Source organism: Orbicella franksi, chromosome 7 (genome assembly GCF_964199315.1).
Source record: "Orbicella franksi chromosome 7, jaOrbFran1.1, whole genome shotgun sequence".
NCBI classification, from domain to species: domain Eukaryota; kingdom Metazoa; phylum Cnidaria; class Anthozoa; order Scleractinia; family Merulinidae; genus Orbicella; species Orbicella franksi.
The window spans coordinates 24,030,925-24,054,430 of NC_138151.1; the positions used below are offsets into that span (position 1 = coordinate 24,030,925).

Here is a 23,506-nt window from a genome sequence, read left to right on the forward strand (position 1 = left end):
GCGAAACGTAGAAAATTGGTACAGAAAACGATCCATCAAAAAAAAAAAGAAAAAAAAAGAGGGGGACACCGAACATCTAAGATCGTTACAACCAAGCAAAGCTACAGCAATGGCCATCTGCCCTATCATTTTTCATTTTATTACTGTTCGCACCAAAAGGGACCCAAATGCCTTGCTATACCTTGCTATACCTTGTAAGTCTCGTTCAAAACAATTACCTACAGACAAACAGAAAGAAGGATTGACGGAAAAAAGGACAAATTAATGGAAAGGCAGGTTCGAGCAGCCATCCATCCATCCAGCCAGCCAGGCAGACAGCCAGACAGACAGACAAACACACAGACAAACAGTGAGACATATTTGCCATGCTTAACACAAGCATGTGAAATGCGTTTGCTTTGAAAGAGATCTGATGAAGTGGTTTTTTTTAATTTTTTTTTTTTATTATTATTATTATTATTATTTTTTATCATATTATAGTAACAGTTCAAGCGTGTGGGGATTGTCCTTGCAGCTGCACCGTATTGGGAGTTGTGATCGGTGTCCTTGTTGTCATAATCATTGCTCTTGCTGTCTACATCTCATGGCTTCACAAGAAAGGTGAGCAATATTCTAAATATTCTCTAGACCTTTTTAACAATGACTGTGAGAAAACTTGTCTTGTTAATACGTTGCCAGGTTCCGCTAAGCCTCCCACTTCAAGCTACTTTGGTTTTGGATGTAAATAGGATGTAGCTGCTAAAACAGTTAAATAACTGAACCAGACAGCTTAGACTAAGTGTTAATCTCAGGTATGGGAAGTTTTGTGGTTTTTCGTTCTTGCCTTTAAGATTTTCACGCCTTTTAAATCCTTCATCGGCATTCTTTGCAACAACGTGGCCCATAATGCCATGTTCAGTGACCTCTGTGATCAGTACTTTAAGCTTTCTTTATTACTTCAAAGGAAAGGGTAACTAGATGTCTAATCACTTTCTCCTTGCTGTCTCCTTCCAACTTGATTATAATGTCAATCAATTCATTTTTCACCCTTTTAGAGACTGCAACAAGGGATAGGTAAGTTTGTTAGAGCAGCACATTTGTATTCGTTTATTTCATCTTTTGGGTCTTAACGCTTAATAATTTCGCTATTTGAAATGTGCCACTTCACAGTGGAAAAAAATAAGATGTGATGGTCTGCCGTTTAGTGTGCTGGACCCTGGTCGAGCCGTCTAGATCTGTGTTCGACCGCTCGCTGGGTCGTTGCGCTGTGTTCTTGGGCAAGACTTATTACTCCTATAGTGCCCCTCTCCACCCAGGACTATAAATGGATATTGACGAATGAAATGTTGGGAGGTAACCCTGCGATAGACTCCCAGGAGTAACACAAAATTCCAAGCCCGTTCAAAACTCGTTAGTACTTTTTGAGTAACAAAGCCTTTCATTTCACAACATGTTAATTCAGTTCTCACACTTAAAGACTTCATATTCATAACAATGTATTTTGAAATGCCATATACTACAAACTGAGCTACCCTGGATGTATATTTGAATGTGGATTTTCTTCATAAGAAAACTAATTTGTTGGTTGTTTTTATTTTAGGGTAAATCGAGCGGCATCTAATGAGGAAAGAGCAAAATGCACGTAGGTCTTTACGTAACGGAAATTACAAGTGGTCAATATAAAGTATTACATGAGCAGCCTTTTACTTGACTGTAATTGACCCTTTGAGGGTTAAGAGGGGGTGGGGGGAGGGGAGGGGGAGATGTTAAGGCCATCAACCTGTCATGCATAGAGTATTGAAACCATGGCTATGGAACTTAGCGGATTTGTAGCACATTTAAACATATTTCCCTTGAAGTCCATAACATACAGAGATGACGTCATATGACTTTATTATTTCTGAACGGACGCCATCTTTGAGGCAAAGTGCATAAGGTAAATTGTTACAAATAGTCAAAAACCGACAAAGAAAACTTAGAACATCAAGAATGTTAATGAATTTAAATATGACAGAAAAACATGCCTGTGAAAATACGGTTGTCATGGAAACATCAAGATCCTTGACTAATGAAATGCAATACTTGTTTTTCTCCAGATCAATTTTAGGCAAGTCGTCAAATTTGAAGTTTATTGTTTTAGCGCTTTTAAAGTTACAAGCGTTTAAAGTGTGAGGGCGCCTCTAAAGTTTTCATCACCTTTCTGGTCTGAATTAGTTATGCAGTTGACTCAGTTCAACTTACGTCTCGCTTTCAGAAAAGGTAATTTGACGTCAACTATGTGTTAACAATTTCCCTTGGATTAGACTCAAATGGAAATGGATAATATTGGACTGGACGAAGATCCCGCCAGGATTCAAACTTCTGAAGTTTCCCTTCAAAGCCAATCTTCAAAGCCAATACACGTCACTGAATCGGGCTTCTCGATTACAAAACGTATTAGAAGATAGAGGGAATAATGTTTCATCAAACGCTACACAAAGCAGCCAATATGCACCTCTTCATCCGTCAACACGCTCCTGGGAGGTTCCTAGACAACACGTGACTCTAAAGAAGATAATTGGTAAAGGTGCGTTTGGTCAGGTTGCCAAGGGAACAGCAATAGATCTTCGAGGACGGGCCGGGAAGACGCTAGTGACTATTAAAAAGTTAAAAGGTGTGACATGCTTTAAAAATAGAAGTTGAAAAGAGCATAATATGTTACGGACTTTCTACAGTGAAGCCCGTATTAAGCGGACACCATTGGGACCCTTAGTAGTGTCCGCTTAATACAGGGTGTCCGCTCTAACCAGATTCTAATATGTTGTGCAATAACAGTTAATTATTAACCCTTTCGTAACACAGTGTAATTCAGTGTAAGATCAAAGACTGCTCATAGCACAATGTACAATCAGTCAATACATCACTTTAGAATAATCTACTTAGCTTTAAAACGACATCGCTGTACAATGTTACAGGAGTCTGAGCTGAGCTTTGAAAAGTAAAAGACCCTTGGAGTGTCCGCTTATTACAGGTTTTGTGCGACAAAATGGCCCAATATTGGTGTGCGAGTCCGCTTAACAGAGGTGTCCGCTGAATGCGGAAAATTTTTGGACTCAAGCTCGTGTCCACTTAATGGATGGTGTCCGCTTAATATGGGGTCCGGTTAATACAGGTTTCACTGTATTCGTCCATTTCTAGCTTGGAGTCTTAGTAGACTTTAAAATACGCATTATGCTAATGATCTAGTGCTAGTCTTCCGTCACGGCAACATGCTTTGTGTGATATCGTGATATCATTGATTTCACACTGATGTCAATTACTTTCAACTATGTCTTCCAAATCGATTAAAGGGAAAAGGAAAAAAAGTTGTTTCACGTTATTGTTGATGTAACGAGGGTTGTTTCTTTTTCCCGAAAGCTTCGTCATATTAGTGGGTCGGCACCTACAGAACGTCAATGTATAAATCATAATTATTGAGTTTTAAGAATCTCATTTGGGATTATATTGTAGAGAATGCGCCCGAAACAGACAAGAGAGACTTGTTATCAGAACTTGAAAGAATGAAACAGCTTCAGCCTCATCCACATGTCATCAAGCTCCTGGGATGCGTCACACAATCTGGTAAACTTTGGGATAAAACCCTCAAAGAAACGGTGATCAGTGTTTTGAAATCACTCTCATCTCTATTCAATACCCTTTCTTGATGTTAAGCCTACTAGATGAATGTATGAATGCGTTGCACTTACAATCACTTCAAAATAGAATAATTCTTCAACTCAGCTTCAGTATGCCAGTAAAAATCATGTCGAGCACTGCTTTCGCGATATGTATATCTTTGTCTATTAGTGTTTAACATTACCAATGTCTCTTTTCTTCTCTCTCTTTTTCTTCTCAGAGCCTTTGTTAGTGCTGATAGAATATGTTCCATTTGGAGACCTGCTGGGATACCTGAGAAAGAGCCGTGGACTGAATGACACTTATTACAAAGACCAAAGATATCAAACCAAAAACAACTCTGACGTCACAGCAGCTGAGGAAGTTTGCTTGGGAAATCGGTGATGGAATGTCTTATTTGTCATCCAAACGAGTATGTAATGTACTCATTTATTGGACCTTTATGTTTTGCGCCCTTATTGTTCTATTCCGGATTTGCACGTTATTGCTGGAAGCGTCTCACTTCAACGGTTCCCACAATGTCATCCTGCGACGTTGTGGCGTTGTTATGCAAGGAAACGTAAATCGGCTTGTGAATTTTTCGTAAAAGGAATTGACTAAAGTGTGAATATTTGCCCAAAAAGAACTGTAATAATGATTGCCAGTTTTTCATCACATCACATGTACAGTCGAGCCCCCATTGAGCGGCCATCTATTGAACGACTACATCTATTAGGTGGCCAGTAATGGAAGTCCCGATGGGGGTTTTTCTATTATTTTTACTAAGCGGCCATTTTCCCGAGTGTGGCCTTTTAATTGGGGTTGGACTGAAGTTACATTGGTCGTCTTCGCATAGCGGGAATTTTTCTGTGGTGAAAAAGTTCCACCTTGTGTCCAATTTTGCACTGTCACTGATCTGATGTTAATATGATGTTAATAGATCAAGGAAGGCAGTTCACTCAAGACCTTATAACTTTTTTAATTGTCATACAATTTGTTGATTCACGTCGAAACGTTTGACTGCTAGTGGTTCGCGACATTTGATTTATTTGTTTTGTCTCCCATGTATCAAAATATCACCAATAACCTTCTGTTTTAGAGTATCCACCGAGACCTGGCAGCTCGTAATGTGTTGGTTGGTGAAAACGAAACATGTAAAGTGACAGACTTTGGAATGGCTAGAGATGTTCAGCAGGACAACATTTACGAACGAAAATCAAAATCAGGAGACAAGATGAAGAGTCCCAGAGACTTGTCTCTTCAAATCCCTTCGTGTGAACTGTTCCTGGGACAAGTCTCTGAGACAAAATGAAAATAATCCAACGGCAGATCAGTATTTATTTTAAATATTTTTCAAAGTCTGCTTTGCTCGGACGAAGAGCGAACGCTCGAAATGTCAGCTTCATTAAGTCGCTATGGTGGTTAGTTTTAAATTTCTTATTGCCTTGGTATATATATATCTCAGTTTTGCATATATCTCATTGTTACACTTTTTTTTAACAGTTTCAGTTTTGCTTTTGGAGAGGAAAAGAGTGAAAGAGATTACCTTTACCTTTCTTCCAAGATTCTGAGCTAGGTATCCCTTTGCAATCAGCGTCCTCATGTACATATTACAAGGGACCAGTCCCTGCAACCTCTTCCCTCGTGTAAACTCTTCAAGAGACTAATCACAGGGACTATTCCAGTGGCTTGCGAAACGTTATCATTATACCGGATAATCGGGTATCTAACTACTAACTGATAAATCAAAACCCAGTACCGACCTTCTCGTCTGTCTTTCAGCTAAAAAGTTATCTTCTTTCTCTAAGGGCGTCTCCCTGTTAAGTGGACTGCAATAGAAGCACTGCTTTATGGGACATATTCAACGAAAAGCGATGTGTGAGTACATGTACCGTGATTCAACGTTAAACATAAAAATGTTTTTCATACAATGGCTTACTCCAGGATGACTGTAGTGTGTTGTCGAATAGGTTTATTCTGCTTGTTCACATTCACCGCGTGGATGTGTGTGTTTTCTACATTTACATAATGTGCTATCCTACTTAAATATGCGTACACAAAATATAATATACAATAGGTGCTAATTCTCACGTGCCAATATGTTACATCCCCTTCTCTTAAAAAACTATGTTAGTTGAAATGAAAACAAACAAAAACAAAATATTCATTCGGGCCAATGTCCCAGGTACACGTATCTTGTATATACGTTGACAATGAATAAAATTAGGATATATAGGGATTTTCTGTCTAGTGTTCATGTATCATGCTACTGTAATAATAACTACTAAAGCAAGCGTCAGAGATTAAGTCTTTCCGGTGCTCGGATTTCACGTCTCGCGCGAGATTTTCTTGGTCCTTTCTCGGCTTCTGTTAAGGTGGGACATTGTGGGTTGGCGCTTGAGGGCCGTATAATCAAATGCCACTCGATGGGTTGTTTGCTGAATTGCCTGCTGTGGTGGACTCTCGTGGATTGGCGCTTGAAGATTGTGCAGTCATACTTCCTTGAGGAATGCAACTCGACAAGTTGTTTGCTAAGTTTTTGGAGGCATTATTTGGTCTAAGATGGATTCTATTTCTTCGTAGTTGAGCACCAGTTCCAGTTTCTATAAGATACGAGCGAGGGGTCTCTCCCTGATCTATGACTCTAGCAGAATTCCATGTCTTTCTCACGTGGTCTTGTACATAGATGGCTTGGTCCTTGTGTAGTGCAGGGAGTTCTTTGGTGTGCCTGTTGTAATAGTAGCATTGGTTGTCTTGTCTCGCTTTAAGCCAATTTCTAACTTCGTCTTGGTTCTTTGATGGCTGGATCTTACCAGGAAGTGTGGATTTGAATACTCGGCCATTCAGTAATTCAGCCGGTGATGGTATATTGGAACTCAGGGGCGTTGTTCGTAGAGCCAACAGGGCTAGATCTATGTCTTCTTTTATTTCTCTGCATTTTAGGATCGTCTTCTTAACCGTTTGGACTTGGGAACTGGAAAAAAATGGGAACTTGGAATAGTAGTCGACAACTATGAGGAACCACGACTGTTGGACATAGAACAGGTCTGCGCTCAATGTTTGCCACGGTCTTGAAGGGATCTCTGATGGTATCGTAGGCTCCTTTTGTTGAGAATTGTGGTACTTCTGGCAAACGCAACATGAATTTTACAAGGTTTTCTAAGAGGTTTCTTAAGGGGGCAGTGTGGTCAGCTAGATTGGGGATGAATGAACTCATGTAAGTTGCCATCCCCAAAAAGGTGTGAAGCTCCTTCTTGTCTTTGGGCGGTTCTAAATTTTCTATGGCTCTGACTTTATCTGGGCTGGGCTTGACGCCGTCTGGTGTGTAAAGCATACCAAAGAAATTGCACTCCTTTGTTTTGATAACACACTTCTCGTCATTGAGCTTGATGCCAGCCTTTCTGGTACGTTCCATGGTTTCGTGTAGGTGTAAGTCATGCTCTTGGTCGTTCTTTCCATAGACTGTGACGTCATCTGCAATGCCAATGGCTCCCTAGCAATCACGATACGTCTCATCAATCTTGAATTGGAAGATATCTTGACTCATTCGTAGGCCAAACGGCATCCTGAGGAAACGTTATCGACCAAATGGTGTATTAAAGGTTGTCAGATACGAGGATTTCTCATCTAGTTTGACATTCCAGTAGCCATTGCGAGCGTCCAGCTTGCTTAAAAGCTTTGCTCCTGCTAATTTGGGTGTGATTTCCTCTAGAGTGGGTATGGGATGATGTTCTCTTTTGATCGCCTTATTCAGGTCCTTAGGATCGAGGCATAAACGGAGTCGCCCATTTCCTTTTTCTCTAATAACCAGGGAATTAACCGAATCTGTAGGTTGCGTTACTTTTGCAATGATATCTTGACTCTCCGTCTCACGTAATTCGGCTTGTAATTTATCTTTCAACTCTATGGGCACTTTGCGAGGTGCACGGACCACCGGTGATACTTCAGGATCCAGTGTGATGTGATACGTATAGTCGTCAAAACATGCAACTGTACCATTGAAACATTCTGGGTACATCTCCATCAGCTCTTGTTTACTTGTGATTGAAGGCCGCTCTTCCAGTGGTACATGACTTCCAATGTAACTCGAGCTTTTCTTGCAAGTACCCGAATTTTGAGCTGGGGCATTGACACTGCGAGTTAAATCAGCCTGGTCTAATGGATTTGTTCTTAGTGCACAGTGTAGGGTGACCAGTTTTAGAGCAGTGCACGCTTTTAGACCGAGAATAGCTGGCCCTGAAGTGTCTGTGACGTAGAAAATGCAGTTAATCTTCTTCTCTTTGTACTTGTAAGGGATGTTTATAGTGCCAAGCTGCTTGATTACAGAGCCACCATATGCTGAAAGGACGGCTTCATTCTTTTCTAGTGCTTCTGGTTTGGGGTTTCCTTCGTCGTCAAACTTCTCTGGGGCGATTATGCGAAGTAGCCTGATAGGCAAAACATTACTCTGTGCACCTGTGTCTACCTTGCACTGGAGATTAATTTTCCGCTTCTTTTCTGGCTGAGTCATCTCAAGTGTCGCAAAGACCTCATCGCGTGTGTCGTGTGTCGAATGTTGCGTGTCTTCTATGGTGTTAACCTCGATGGTACTGATTGTCAGAATTTCATCATTTTCCTCGTCGTCCCTATCCTCAATCGTGTGAATAACTTTTTTGAAGGCCGGTTTTCTTCCTTGGTTAAGTTGTCTCCGTTTGCTGGATCGGCAGACAGCGGATTGCCAATGATTAGCTTTGCCGCATTTTCGACATAATGTACCGTAGGCCGGACATTTGTTCCTCGGGCGTTGTTTTCCGCAGTTGTTACAAGATTCCTTTTCTTGTTCCTTATAAATGGCATCTATACTTCTACCCTCTTGATGGCTTTCGCTACTTCCTGCCAGTGTCTTCATGTGTTTACTTGTCGCTTCGTAGCTTCTTGCAGTCTCAATAGCGGCTGCAAGCGTCAATGATTTGTCTCGGCTTATGAGAGACTTCTGGACATCGGGATTTCTTGACCCCCAAATGAGCTGATCCAAAACTTTGTCTTCGACTTCGGTATTGTCGCGAAATTGACATTTTGCTACTAGATTTTTAATCTTGAGATAAAATCATCCACTGGCTCACCTTGTTCTTGTCGCATTCCTTGTAGTGTGTATTTGTGAATTCGATGACTCGTCTTCGGTTCCAATTGATTCTCGAACCGTTCGAAAATAATGGCAGGCTTTTTCCTGTCTTCCTCCTTTGTGAATGTCCAACTGTTTTATAAATCCAGGCCTTTTTCGCCCGATCAGAGTAAAAATAACTCACTTTTGCTTCGTCATCGGCGTTTTTGAGAACGCTTGAGAACATAAGTTGACATTTTTGTTTGAATCTTGGGAATGCAGTTATCGGATCAGGAGCGTCCCAGTTCATGATCTGTGGCGACGCAAAAGACGTTGCTGTTGCCATAATTCGCTTCTGCTGTCCTCTCTTGATTTAACTCTAGAAATTCTTGTAAAACGCTCCCACCATGTAGTGTGTCGTCGAATAGGTTTATTCTGCTTGTTCATACACACCGCGTGAATGTGTGTGTTTTCTACATTTACATGTGATATCCTACTTAAATATACGTACATAAAATATAATATACAATAGGTGCTAATTCTCACGTGCCAATATGTTACATATTACTTTACTTGACTTATAATAACAACTTCTCTTGCTTGTCCATGATAAGACAGAAAAGACATACTGCATCAATTAATGTTAAATGATTGAACTTGGCCCGGGTTGTTGAAAGGTGGATAAGACTATCCAGTGGATGAATCACTATTTATAGCATCATTTCTTAGAAGGGGAGTAGTATAATAGCATCCAGGAAACAAGCCGAAGAACTTCCAATGCTATTATTTTTAAGTAACAAGGTTCATTTTCACCATATCATAACTATTATTTAAACACTTATTTGTCTCACAGGTGGAGTTATCGAGTTCTCCTTTACGAGATTTTCACCATAGGTAAGCTAGGTAGCGGCTTGCACCTTCGTACTTTGTTTACTGCGCCTTTCCATAACACGCGACAACTGCTTAATCAACGGTCACGTGCTTCGCTATCGACAATCATCTTAGCGGCCCTTTCGGGGCACAGAAACTAACTTCAATGTTTTCAAAAGTCATATCTGTGGGTTGTGAGTGGTAGAATTCAATCCATATTGTTTCTTTCTTTCCAAATTCCGTTAGTGGTCGTCGTAATTGTGATTGACGCAGCCAAAACCAATATCGTTAGTTAAAGGGTTTGAATTTGCGCGTTGTTAAAAGGCGCAGAAATATTTGTAAAAGAGGTTAGGGTCAATTTGGTGGAGTAGCTCTGTTGGGGTTTTCCGCTTGGAAGCTAGAGCGACCGGGTTCAAGTTCCTTTCTGACCTTAGCTGGAGATTCTTTACCATAGACCCGAGTTCAAATCTTCGACCAAGTTTGTAAGATGGCTAACTGGTCTGCGTCCTCTCAAATAGCATTCATAACTTGTTATATTCTGTTTTCAACATTCGTTTCTAATGTTAGTTTTGTCATCCCCGAATGGCCTTTCGTTAGGAGAGCATACATAATGATTTTTTCAATAGCAACCATTCTACCTAAATTGCTGCAGAAATAGTTACAATTTTGAGATTCTGTTTATTTTGGAAGGAATCGAGGTCTTGATGTCTTGTCTATAAAATGTTCTCTTCCGAGTGGTTCACCATATCCACGGATGGATAGCAGAAAAATGGTACACTGGCTACAGCAAGGACACAGAATGGCGAAGCCGCAACACGTGGATGAAAAATTGTAAGCAGCTTTTCTTTTTACCTTTTATGTCAAAATTATTGTTGAACATGAAATTAGTTGCAGTAGTGGCTTGAGTTCCACCATTTAATAGAATTAGTCTTTAGGCGACTATCGGCGAGGAGAGGAGATGACAAGAGATGCTTAATGAATACTAGTGTCAAGAGATTATTATCCTGAATTATCTTGTTCACCAAGAAGCATAACTAAGGCGTCAGCACCACCGCCCCAGCTCCTCCGCCCCCTTCCCTCTTTGCCTCTTCCCCGTTCCCCTGAGAGAGATGCTATTCCATTTAAGTTTATCCTCCCGGCATTTTTTCCCCCTTGGTCCAAAATTTCAACAATACAAAAAACCTTAAGGGCCGTAGCCACGGCTCGAACGCAGACCACTAATCATCAGCATTAGGCCACCACGCCTCCTAACGGATGTAAGATCATGACTTCCTAATTTATTCAATTTCAGATATGGAATAATGACGAAATGCTGGCAAGAAAACCCGGATGAAAGACCAATATTTACTGAATTGAGGAATGAACTCAAAGAAATGGAAAACCAACACATGGTAAGCTCATGGGGGATTGATTTTCAATTGTCAAAATTGATTTCAATTATAGACTACAAAATTGCATAAAAGTAGCTCTCCTTCAAGTTGGATTATATTACGCATTATGCAAATAAGAAACAATTACTGTGACGAGCTATTGGATACTTGCATGGTAAAGTTCCAAGACCCCTTGCAAGCGAAGTGACTGTTTTGATTATCGGCCTTATTTTCCGACACGTCTGTTGCTATTGGCTGGAGCTTAGCAAATGAGAAAAAAACCATATACTTGCCTTTCATACACGTAAATTAGGTGTCGTGAGGTAACACGGACAAACGAATCAAATGACCTATTACTCTTTTCACATTTTCTTCTCCGCAGAGGTTGATCAACATGGAAATGTATGACAAGAAGTTCTACGCAAACGTTGAAGATTTGGTCGTGTAGGAGAACTAACGGTTCTTTTCATAATAACAGTGTAGAAGACAGTACTTACTGACTGTAGAGACATTGTAACAGTTACTCCCATAACTTATCAGAACAAGAAGATCTTTTAGATCTTGTAACCGCGCTTTTAAAATTTAACTGTTTGCTTAGCACTACCGTTGGAATGTAGTGCATATTTCAAAGCAGTCATTGATGATTCTTTTCTTACTGTAGACATCACATCACTTGATCAACACAAACTGTATCATTGCACCATCAGTGGTAGCCGTTGACAAATCTCCGATGACGTAATGGTCCTAATCTAGAACTTTCTTCGGGATATGTATGGTCATGAACGATATGAACCACACGATAATAACACTATTAACAACAGCTTTCTTTCTTTAAAGACATGATTAAATTTGATTGGTGTTTTCCACGAGTAAAGGGCTAGCAAAGTAGTCACACAAATCATGTAATTTAATAATGAAACTCTATCCCGACCGATGTATCGATTTTGGTCACTCCAGTGGCTACAGATTGAAAACTTGACAGAAAATTGGCGTTACTTTCGATTCTCACCAAATTGGCACAGTGGGAAGATCTCATCATTAGCCAATTACAGGCCATTTTTCAGCTCTTTTCGTCACATCCTCCCCCCTCGGGAGAATTTTGTCAAGTTAGCTAATTTAGTATGCAAGCCACCGTAATGGTGGTCGCTGTCGGCGAAATGTTTATTTGCTCAAAATTGGGGCAAAATCTTTCGGAGATGGAAGTCAGGACATTTGTAAGGATACAGAAAGTAATATGGGACCAGTTGCTGGCTTCTAAGGCTGAATTTATCCAGAAGTAAGCTGTATTTTCGTTTTCGTGCCGAAAGCCACGCGGTGAAATATTATCGGTTTGTTCTGCTGTCTTGCTCTGTTTTTTCTCTTGGTCATTTTTGTAGCCCGCCGAGGCCATTCTTTCGTCTAAATGAGTTGAAAAAAGTTCGAAAAAGATGTTCCCATTCAAATTTAAGCTCTCTGGCGATAATTCTGGAGTTTTTTGGGCGAAACGTCAGCTTTGTTATGTTCGTGTTTTTCGGTTGCTATGGGCGACCGTTGCTCCCTCTGTTAGGTCTGGGGAGTGAGGTCACAAAAAAAATTCTAATTAATTCTGGTTTTGTTCGATTTCGCTGAAATTTTAGCACGATAAAGCTGGATTGTTAAGGAATAGATTTACCTTCTGCCGATGTGTGGTAGTTATTAACGCTAAAGTGATATATCGCTTCGATGTCAGGGTTTTGGAGAGATTTTTTTGCAACGTGTAGGTTCGGCGTGATTTTGTAATCTGAGATTTCTGTTGACCCTGAAGAAACAAGGATTGGCGAGTAAACATTACAGATTGCGTAATTCAAAGTTGGCCGAGTGGAGATCTGCGTCTGGTCTCCGACAAAAAAAAAAAATAAAAAAAATAATAAACCAAGGGTAGAACATGAACCGCGCTCGGCCCATGGCCACGCGGTTAATTAGAGCTGTGATGATATATTTTGGTTTTGGAATTTAGATTCTTAGAAGATATGCATTTAGTTTGAAACCGTTTGTTTAGACACCCAAAATTTCCTCACTAGGAAAGAAATGAACTTTGATGGAATTATTTCACATGAGCTCGCGAAACATAAAAGATTTGTTTGATCTTGACTTTTATACGAGAAAAAGAATCCAGCACTTTGTCAAAACTTCTCCCTGATAGGCTGGTGTTGAAGAGCTGTTTTTCTAGTTAATAAGATTTTTACACAACTATTTAAAAAGTGTACCGATCCCTCGTACACCATGTGATCCCTTGTGACCAGTTCACCTAACGACTTGCCCTTAGATGGGATACAAACTGAACGTAGTTATAAATCCTCAGTTCTAAGTTATTAGCTCCGTAATTACAAGTTCATTACCTTATCACCGAAAACTAAGAAATATCCGGGGAGGCTCACGAGGAAGCTGCGCCAATCGACTCTGCTAGTGCCACAATACGAGCATCATTGTCTGAATGGTGTTGTGGTTCAAGCCCTGACTAGTATACAGGCGGAGGATGTGAGTGAAATCACACCCATGGCAGAATATTTTTCAAACTTTTATTCAGGAAAACATGTACTGGTTATGCAACGCTTTGGAGTGTTGTACCATGGAAAATACCAGGAGTCAATTCCTCTGTTTACACACAAGCCTTTAGGCAAGTGTGCATACCAAGAGAATACAAGTTGTAAGTGGAGTGTTCCACAGTATCCCACGAGAAAGTATTGCATAACTACTTTATACCATGCCATAGAAAGTACAGTGGCAGCACGCAATGGGAAGGTCGAGTGAAACATCGTTAAGTATTCAACTGCTTATCTGTTTTCTGCTGATTGGCTATATTTGCTATGGCATGGTATAAATCATAAATATAAACACACTTTTTTAGTAGATTTTTTGCTGTATTTTAGCAGAGTAGAGTAAATATACTAAGCATTTAGAATAGCTGTTAAATTAAACAGAAAGCCTCATTGTTGTGTCAGTTTTTACGCTAATTAAATTTTGTGGTTATAGTCCGTCTTAAACGCGTTATCTTTTTCCATTTTTATTTTCAGTCCCTAGTTTTGAAGTAAATTTCGATGATTGCATAAGGACAACTCACCTAGCAGGGGGTGGGAACATATTCCTGATACCCATAATCCTCAGGTTTATTGTTTTTACAACTTCCAGCTCAGTTTCTAAATAAATTATCGGGCGAATAAATCATGGCGGAAGTTGCGGCAAATAATGTCTGGTTCCTCGTACTTACTCTTATTTTCCTTCCTCTTACAGGTAGGAATGGTGTTACTACCCCTGTTGAGTTTGGATTGTAATCTTACGACTAGAAAGTCCTTAGATTTCCTGGAGACAGATTCCTTTTAAGTTTAAACTTAAGGAATAGTAAATATGCTTGCGGTAGTTGAAATATAACCTGTCTGAGTTAACTCGCAATCAAGTACATATTGCCAGATTATGTTTTTGTAGCTCCGGCGCGGCATTCAACAATCTTAGACTGTTAAATTAAGATGAAGACGGCCACAATTTTATCGTTAAAGCTGCTACTACTGTTATTTTAAAATTCATCTCCAAGGCATCAGCGCAGAAGCGTGTCTTTCAGTATTGTGCATATATTACTTTTATCGATGTTTTTCGCTTTCGGTTGATAGATCAATTTAAGTAGCACCACAAGGTGTTGATAGGAGAGACCCTGTGTTTATTTGTTTCTTGTTTGACTGTAAATGTATTTTCGTTTCCGCTCAAAGAAGGCGTTCGTGTTGAAGCGTTACGCATGAACAGTTGGCTATCATAATTTGAGTTCTTCGGGAATGTGACATTTCTTGTCACGATACATGTCACGCTGTGCTTCATAAAAAAAAAATAATAATAATAATATCGTTCTGTTTCTCTGAACATCCTGTTTCGGAAATTTGTTCTTTCAGTTGTTCTTACAGCACTTAAAACCCTTTCTAGGAGCAGGAAGTAAATTAAACTGAACAAGTCCGATGGAGAGCATGGCAAGTATTCTTGGGAGTTCTCAGAACACAAAACATGGCTGTTGGTTTTGCTAATTTTGTAATTATTCGTGCGTTCTGATTTTCGTTTGCTCGTTGATTTAATTGTTTTTGTTCATTAATTCATTCCTTAATTATACTTTGATTAATTATACTCACAAGTACCACATTGTTCAGTATTGATTTCTGTACATTAGCAATTCTCTTATAGTGTCCAAATTAAGGTTGATTGTTCAAGAAAAAAGAAAAAAAAATGAGAATAAAATAATATATAGATTTAGCCGAGCCTAAAAGCGGAGCTCCTCAGTTACTTTTTGGAATGCTGTTACTAATGAAAATGATCGAACATGCATGTGAGGTAAATTGCGAACTATTTAATAGTTTCAGCTGGAAATGGATCACATCAGCAGATCGAGGTGTGAGATGGTGTGATTATGAAATATAGAGCCATGATTTCAAGGATTTCTGGGAAGCCACTTAAAATCTTGATCACATAACAGAACTGTCTTCTGTGCTTTTTGGTGGCATTTCCTGTTCTTTCCTACCTTATTCAGAAAGATAAGACATTGTTATTAATCATTATATTCTTTCTTAGTTAACATGGGGAGATGGTGTGATTATGAAATATAGAGCCATGATTTCAAGGATTTCTGGGAAGCCACTTAAAATCTTGATCACATAACAGAACTGTCTTCTGTGCTTTTTGGTGGCATTTCCTGTTCTTTCCTACCTTATTCAGAAAGACAAGACATTGTTATTAATCATTATATTCTTTCTTAGTTAACATGGGGACTCCCACACAAAAGAAGTTTAAACATTTTTTTTTTGCTGTGGGGACTGATTGAAATGCAGTGGTTACAATACTCAGTCCTAAATCTCCAGCAAATGAAATCTCGCAAAAATACCAAAATAGTATACATATGTGATGAAACATACTAGCAAAAGTATGGCTCGGTGACATAACAACACAAGTTGACTAGGCTTGCTCAACACAACAACTTTATTCTCTAAGCATCTTGGGTAATACAACAGCTTAACACAACTACCGGTTACGAATATATTACACTGCTTTCCCCCAGATTTTTAGGATGCACTTATACTCAAGACATAGTGATAACCTACAGTTACAGGTTAAGTTTAACAACTGGTTTTCTAATCCTTTGAGATCTTCGCAAAACTGTAGGTGGACTACTTACAACTAAAGGAGATACAACAGTATCCTCGTTTTCAGGCAGATCTACATGTGGTTCAGAAGTACTATCGAGAGGATTCACATTATCATCATTTATTTTCTGACCACTTGATTCAGGCACCACGACATCTGGCTCACTGACATCATCTGGTACATTATCATGTGCTCTTATCATGTGATCAGTGTGCACATATCTGGTTTTGTGTCCTGTCCTAACTACATAGGTTCTGGGCCCACAAACTTTAATTATAATGCCTGGAATCCACTTATCAGTCTTAGAATTGGCCCTCGAGTTTCGTACCCGCACCCTGTCATTTCTTACAAAGGATCTTTCCCTCTTACATTTCAAATCCTTATACATTTTCTGTTTCTCTTGCTTATTCTCTACAACTTGTGCCAGATTAGGCTTAATCAGACTTAATCTTGTTCTCAGGCAACGCTTCACCATCAACTCAGCGGGGGTCACACCGGTTGTACTGTGAGGGGTTGTGCGATACCGAAATAGAAAATTAGCAAGTCTGTGCTTCATAGAGATGCCCTTTTTACCCTCAAGCACCTGTTTAACTAAAGCATCCTTAACAACTCTCACAGACCTCTCCGCTGCCCCATTAGATTGAGGGTGATAGGGTGGAACCAACGTGTGCTTGATGCCGTTTTTGTGCATGAATTCGGTAAATTCAATGGACGTAAACTGTGGTCCGTTGTCAGACACCACCTCTTCAGGTAAACCATGAGTAGCAAAAATTAAACGGAGCTCATCAATAGTCCGTTCAGTAGTTGTAGAGCTCATATGTTTCACTTCAATCCACTTTGAGTGGCTATCGATTACTACAAGGAAGTAATCATTACCCTTCTGACAGAAATCAATATGGATCCGTTGAAATGGTCTAGTTGGCCACTTCCATGGGATCAGGGGTGCACTGGGTGGGGCATTTCTAACATTTTGGCATACTGTACATACTCTCACTGCTTCCTCGATTTCTTGATCCATTTTTGGCCACCACATGCATGTACGAGCAATTGCTTTCATACCACATATACCAGGGTGTTCCCAATGCAACTGCCCCAGCATTTTGACTCTAAAGATTGGTGGAATAATCACCCTAGAGCCCCAAAGGACACAGTCCTGTTCACAGGACAGCTCATTTCTTCTATTATGATAGGGTTTGAGGGTCTCATCAGGACACCCTTCTGGCCAACCTGACATCACAAATTGATGTACCTTACCAAGTACAGGATCTACAAGGGTTGCCTTTCCGCTATCTTCTGCAGTGATTGGAAAATCATCATCAATTACCCTCACACTGTAGACCACACCCTCACTTCCCACTGTGGAGTCCTCATGTGGTAGCCTTGAGAGAGCATCACAGTTGGCATGGTCTTCAGATCTTTTGTATTCAATCTCATAGTCATACGCCGAAAGTACTAGAGCCCACCTCTGCATTCGAGCTGCTGCTAGTGTGGGGATAGCGGATTTTGGATTGAAAATTGCCAACAATGGTTTGTGATCAGTGATCAGGGTAAATTTACGCCCATACAAAAACTGGTGAAATTTTTTTACACCAAAAACAATTGATAATGCTTCACGCTCAATTTGTGCATAGTTCTTTTCACTTGAACTCAGTGTCCGAGAGGCATAGGCTATTGGCCTCGCCTGGCCATCATCCATCACATGGCTAATAACTGCTCCAATTCCATAGCTGGACGCATCACAAGCAAGTCTCAGTTCACGGTCCCCATCATAATGCACCAACAGTGCATCACTGGTGAGACCTTGTTTACAAGCGTCGTATGCTTGCTGACACTCTTTTGTCCATGTCCACTGGACACCCTTTTTGAGGAGCTCATGTAATGGTGCTAGTGTGGTTGCTAAACCTGGAAGAAATGAGTGATAGTACTGGACCATGCCCAAAAAAGATCTCAACTCACTGACGTTTTGTGGTACTGGTGCCCTTTTTACGGCAGCCACTTTTTCCTCAACTGGATGCAAACCTTCAGCATCTATCTTCAAACCCAAATAGACAACTTCCCTCTTCAGAAATGCACACTTTGCCATCTTCAAATGCAGGTTATATTTATGCAACCTCTCCAATACCTCAGCCAGGATTTTGATATTCTCCTGCCAACTGACACCACCAATAAGAATGTCATCCTGCTTACACACACATTTTTCTACTCCTTGCAAAATCATATCCATTTTAGCTTGGAATATTTTAGGTGCTGATTTAACCCCATATGGTAATTTGGTGTAGGAATAGAGTCCCTTGTGTGTGCTAATTGTCAGGTACTCACGACTTGCTTTATCAACACTTAGCTGAGCATATGCATGCGACAAATCAAGTTTGCTGAAAAATTTTGATCCCGAGAGGGCAGCATACAAGTCCTGTTGGGTGGGAAGGGGATACTGCTCATCTTCAACAGCTGAGTTGATGGTTACTTTGTAGTCCCCACAAATTCTAACCGATTTGTCAGCCTTTGGCACAACTACTATTGGGCTTGCCCAGTCTGATCTGTCAGTTTTAACGATTACCCCATTTTTCTCTAACTTATCCAACTCCTTTTCGACTTCATCTTTTAGTACATATGGAACTCTACGTGGCTTAATAAATATGGGCTTTGCACCATCTTTCATGGTGATGTGTGCTTCCAACCCTTTCATGCCCTCGTAGCTATCTTTGAACAACTCACTGTGTTTAACTAGTAATCCATCAAGTTGACTTTTGGCACTTTCCAACTTGGATCTTGTTAAACTAAATATTTCACCCCACTCAAGCCTTATCTGGTTTAACCAATTTCTTCCCAGCAAAGTAGGCTTCTTCTCATAATCAGCTACAATAATTGGCAATGTATATTCATGGCCCTTGCACACTACATCACACAGCATTTCACCACACACTGTAAGGGTTTCACCTGTATAGGTTTTCAATTCAACTTTTGACGGACGAAGTGGAAAATTACTGAATTTCTGAGAATGTGTGCTCTTACTCATTATTGAGTAATCAGCTGCAGTGTCTACTTCCATTGCACATGGTGAACCATTTATGGTCATTTCTACAGTATAACTTTTGTTGGTAGGATTATCTGTACCAACTGCATACATGGAATAAATACCTAACTCATCATTATCATCACAACCTTCTGTGTTTGATTCTAAGACACTATGAACAGTACCTTTAGCTCCTGGTTGTTTTGTTTTCATGCCAGACTCAACATCTTTACTGCGACAAACTGATGCAAGGTGACCTACTTTGCTACATTTGTAGCATTTTGCTGACTTAAATTTACACTTAGGTGCAGCATGCTTACCACCACACCGGTAACATGAGGGTTCCTTAGTGTTTACAGTTTCCAGTTTATTTACTATGCCTTGGCTGTCATCACTTGCACTGACAGGACGGAATTCTTGGGTGTTCTTCTCTTCCATTTCCATTGACTTTGCAATCTGGCACGCTTTCTCAAAAGAAAGATCCTCGGTGTTCAAAAGTTTATTCTGTATTTTGGGATTGTTCAATCCGCACACAAAACGGTCTCTCAGAGCTCGGTTGAGAAACTCTCCATAGTTACAATGAATCGATAACTTCTTCAAGGCCACAATAAAGTCACTGATGGATTCGTCTTGTTTTTGATAGCGAGTTCCAAAATGAAAACTCTCTGCTATCTCCAATGGCGCTGGATTGTAATGTTTCTCCAATGCTTTGACAATGTCCGCAAAAGGAGTGTCTTTTGGTTTCACTGGTGCCAGCAGATTGCTCAGGGTAGAATATGCTTCGGGTCCAATCTCAGTCAGAAAGATAGCACGTTTTCTATTTGCAACTGCGAGATTGGCTTCCTCTTTACCCTCGCCTGTTTCTTCTATGATATTATTTGCCATGAAGAACATTTCCATTCTTTCCACATAGGAACGAAAAGTCTCTCGCTCAGGGCTGAACTCGCCGACACGACCAAACAATCCAATTCCCGCCATTTTGATAGCACGTGCTCAAACTTTGATCAAGTTGCCTCGGTCGAAAACAAACCTTTTTCCTCACACAGAGAAAATCAAAACTTCACTGGATTTCTCATGCGTCTTCGTGCATGTAGAGGATCCCATCCTCGTCGCCAAAATGAAACATACTAGCAAAAGTATGGCTCGGTGACATAACAACACAAGTTGACTAGGCTTGCTCAACACAACAACTTTATTCTCTAAGCATCTTGGGTAATACAACAGCTTAACACAACTTCCGGTTACGAATATATTACATGTGACAAGTTGGAAAGTTTTGTTTTCTAACTTGTCCCCAAAGATACATTTAGCCATCTTCACTTTTGTCTGGAGTATCCTCCTGCTGAAAGGGTTTGCAATAAGCAAAATCACTGTTGCATGAATGGTAATTAGGATATTTTTTTTTTTGCTGATCATGAATACTTGCATAGGCTTCTAATAATAATTTTATTCTTCAATTTCAATGTGATTTGTTCTTCTTCTTGACTGAGATTGTGGACTACAGGAGCTATTATTGGGTTCCATTAATTAATTTTGCTATGATTAAATTATACCAAGAATTATAAGCAAGCTAAGAGTAAGTTATATTATGTACATGCATTTTGTCTGCACTACACAACCAAATGCACTCAAAGGTTATGAGGCATAGGTACATTTGACGGAAGAGCCCAGCATATCCAAGATATGCTTTGATTGACTCATCAATTAAGATAATTTACAGCAAAATGGATAAACAACACATCAATATCCTACATGCACCAAACTGGACATAGGGGTTATGAGGCAATCATTTAAACAACAGATTGAAATAATTTATAAACAAGAGAACACTATTTGTACAACAGTAGGGAACAAATTAGCCTTATTGGACGTTGCGAATGGCAAGGCTGTCTGTCTCCATTTCGTGTTGGCAAAATATTAATTTATGCCATGTCCAATGCAGATTATCACAAAATTGATTTATAAACACGATAAATATCATTTTAAAGCCAAAAAAGCAATTATTTAAATAAACAATGAGTAAATTATCTCTAAGAAAAACTGATTAATTTAACAGGCACCTTAAATAATTAGTTAATATATGTGTTTCTTAATAATGTAATACAGTGTATCTGTCACAATGTTGCAGCCATGATATTACAACACACAGGATGGGTTGCAGAACTCAACTTCTAAGTCAGTTTATTCAATGACCTTGGTGCAGAAATTATAATCCCATCAAGTTGTCTGTATATACAGAGAAACCAAACAAATCATTGCAATCTTAAGTAATAAATTATTGAACTCTTTTGCATGTATGTACAGTGTATGTTCCATTAACATTGGATCCATTGCATCCATCATAAATTAATTTGTTCCTGCATGCATTTGTTTATAGAACTTTTCACACTTTAATATCTCTGTCATACTTATAGTGATCTCTGTGTTCTACAACAATTAGTACACAAGAAAAATACACTCAGTAAGATATTGTTTACAATAAAAATCAATGCCTATAAGCAATCATAAGGACTTTAAATTTACATTTTTTCAGAAATATCTCACCAGGCCATCAGGTTGCTTTGAAAATCTTTGATGTCTTAATACAGGCTGCCCATGTGCAAACTGTTCATATATTGAATGACAGGAACAGACATGTAATCATACTGTAGCTGCTACTTGAACACCACTGTTATTCAGATAAAAACATATCGATTATAATTTATTATAATCTTTACACACTAACAGATGACATTCCTTTCTTTGATATACAGTGTACTTCATTGTTAGTTTACTAAGTGTTGGTGAATCAAATGCTAGGGGCTGGTACCCCCGGGGGGGCACTGCCATATATGGGCTATATAGGTATGTGCCGCTGTGAAGGGTATGGTTTTCAAGCAGTTTACTCTAGGATAGGGTATATAAATCAGAGCGTTTGGGTCTATAATAGGGTATCATTTTTCACAAAATTGACAAGTTGGTTGAAGATTTTATCTAGACTAAGGAAACCAGGAATTGCCACTCAAAAATATAAAAAAAAATCAAATCAGCAAGTTTAAATTGACGCAAATCAGCGTCAACAGTGTCGATAGATGGGGGGATTTGGGGAGTTTACTCTAGTATAGGGTAACAAAATTCAGCTGAACTAGCTCTGGTATAGGCTAAGGGTTCCAGGGTCCAAGCGGCACATCCCCACCCAGAAATTCCCAAAGTACCTCCCCCGGGCTGGTACCCCAACTTTCACAGTGGCAGGCTCTGCCCTGAGATGCAAAGAAAACTTAATAACTAAAATGAACTTGGCGACTTGCTTTTGAGATCAAATTCAATTTGCTTTAAACAAAAAACTGGAACATTGCAAGTTACAACAATGTGCCCAGGCCCAATCAAAGGGCCATCCAGGCTGTTTGGTTGTACATATAACTGTACAACTGCATATGAGTTCAGCTTCCAAAAGAAAATCAGAGTTTGTCAGGAGAAATACTGATGTTCTTGCTTACTACATGTAAATCTTAATGTACAGTACCAGAAGATATTCACACCCAAAACCCATTCATGGCCAGTCTTCAAAAAATCCAAATTAAAGTATCAGGAAGATAAAGCTCTAATAGAGAAAAAAACCTCCATGTGGGGTATGAATCTTTTCTTGAAGAAAACAATGTCTGAGAAATCATTAATTACAAAATAATGTTTCAGAAATATCTTACCTGGTAATTCCAACTTCATATATTTGACAAGTTGACACTGGGCATGTTTGTCAATTTGTGGGCTTCAACATCACATTACAATAGCAGCATTGGTCAGCTAAAAACAGCATAATATGGTTAATTAATATACACTGTACATTATTACCTTGAAATATTGGTGTAGATCGTTGCACACCAACAGATACAGAACCATCGCAGATATGATATGATATTTTTAACCTCTCTGAAATTTCAGATTATTCAAGATTAACATGCACATACATCATTAAGGACAACCCTAAAAAACTGAATCTGGAAACTGGAATCCGGAACTGGAAACTAGAATCCTGAATCCAGATATTATGAATGATGATAGAAATAATTCACTTCAGCAATGTCTAATAAATAAATATGGGGAAAAACTGTTTTGCTGTTATTTACTTTCTTGGCTTTACTTCACCTACAAACTGTAATTGCTAAAAAAATTTTGACTAGTTTTGAACAACCCTTAGCCATACATCTGGCCGAATTGTTCAATAGCTGGATAAAGCGATCCATTGGGTAATCACTTTCCAGTCAGGGTTAGTGATTTTTGAGGTGGATAGAGTTACTCATAGCCTGCGAGCAGGCTCTACTATCTGTCTCTGGTGCCTGAGCAGGCTAAATAAGTGTCTAGTGTTTTTCTGCATTGGCATGTCAGCGGGTGCCTTCATGCAGCTTTGCCTCTCAAGCCCCCGGCCCAAACACAAAAGCCTGCTCAAAGGCT

General features: G+C 39.5%; 2 protein-coding genes and 2 pseudogenes across 3 annotated transcripts in view; 3 read left to right on the forward strand and 1 right to left on the reverse strand.

Annotated features, from left to right (window-relative positions):
- Positions 1 to 23,506, forward strand: part of LOC145492293 (uncharacterized) — a 96,024-nt gene that overhangs the window by 36,673 nt on the left and 35,845 nt on the right. The window contains exons 8-9 of the mRNA XM_081471708.1: positions 481 to 600; positions 1,035 to 1,053. Coding sequence (XP_081327834.1) covers positions 481 to 600; positions 1,035 to 1,053 — 139 coding nt within the window. The remainder of the gene's footprint in view (positions 1 to 480; positions 601 to 1,034; positions 1,054 to 23,506) is intronic.
- On the forward strand, positions 1,616 to 11,420 carry LOC145492691 (proto-oncogene tyrosine-protein kinase receptor Ret-like; annotated as a pseudogene). The gene is made up of 11 exons (XR_014050045.1): positions 1,616 to 1,621; positions 2,076 to 2,086; positions 2,283 to 2,632; positions 3,469 to 3,579; positions 3,854 to 4,045; positions 4,712 to 4,832; positions 5,418 to 5,490; positions 9,546 to 9,590; positions 10,298 to 10,393; positions 10,854 to 10,953; positions 11,315 to 11,420. The product of XR_014050045.1 is annotated as a proto-oncogene tyrosine-protein kinase receptor Ret-like (transcript).
- On the reverse strand, positions 5,909 to 7,027 carry LOC145492692 (uncharacterized; annotated as a pseudogene).
- The window catches only part of LOC145492291 (uncharacterized), a 175,111-nt gene continuing 165,704 nt past the window's right edge, over positions 14,100 to 23,506 (forward strand). The window contains exon 1 of the mRNA XM_081471705.1: positions 14,100 to 14,181. Within this exon, the coding sequence (XP_081327831.1) occupies positions 14,115 to 14,181 (67 nt within the window). The 5' untranslated portion in view covers positions 14,100 to 14,114. The remainder of the gene's footprint in view (positions 14,182 to 23,506) is intronic.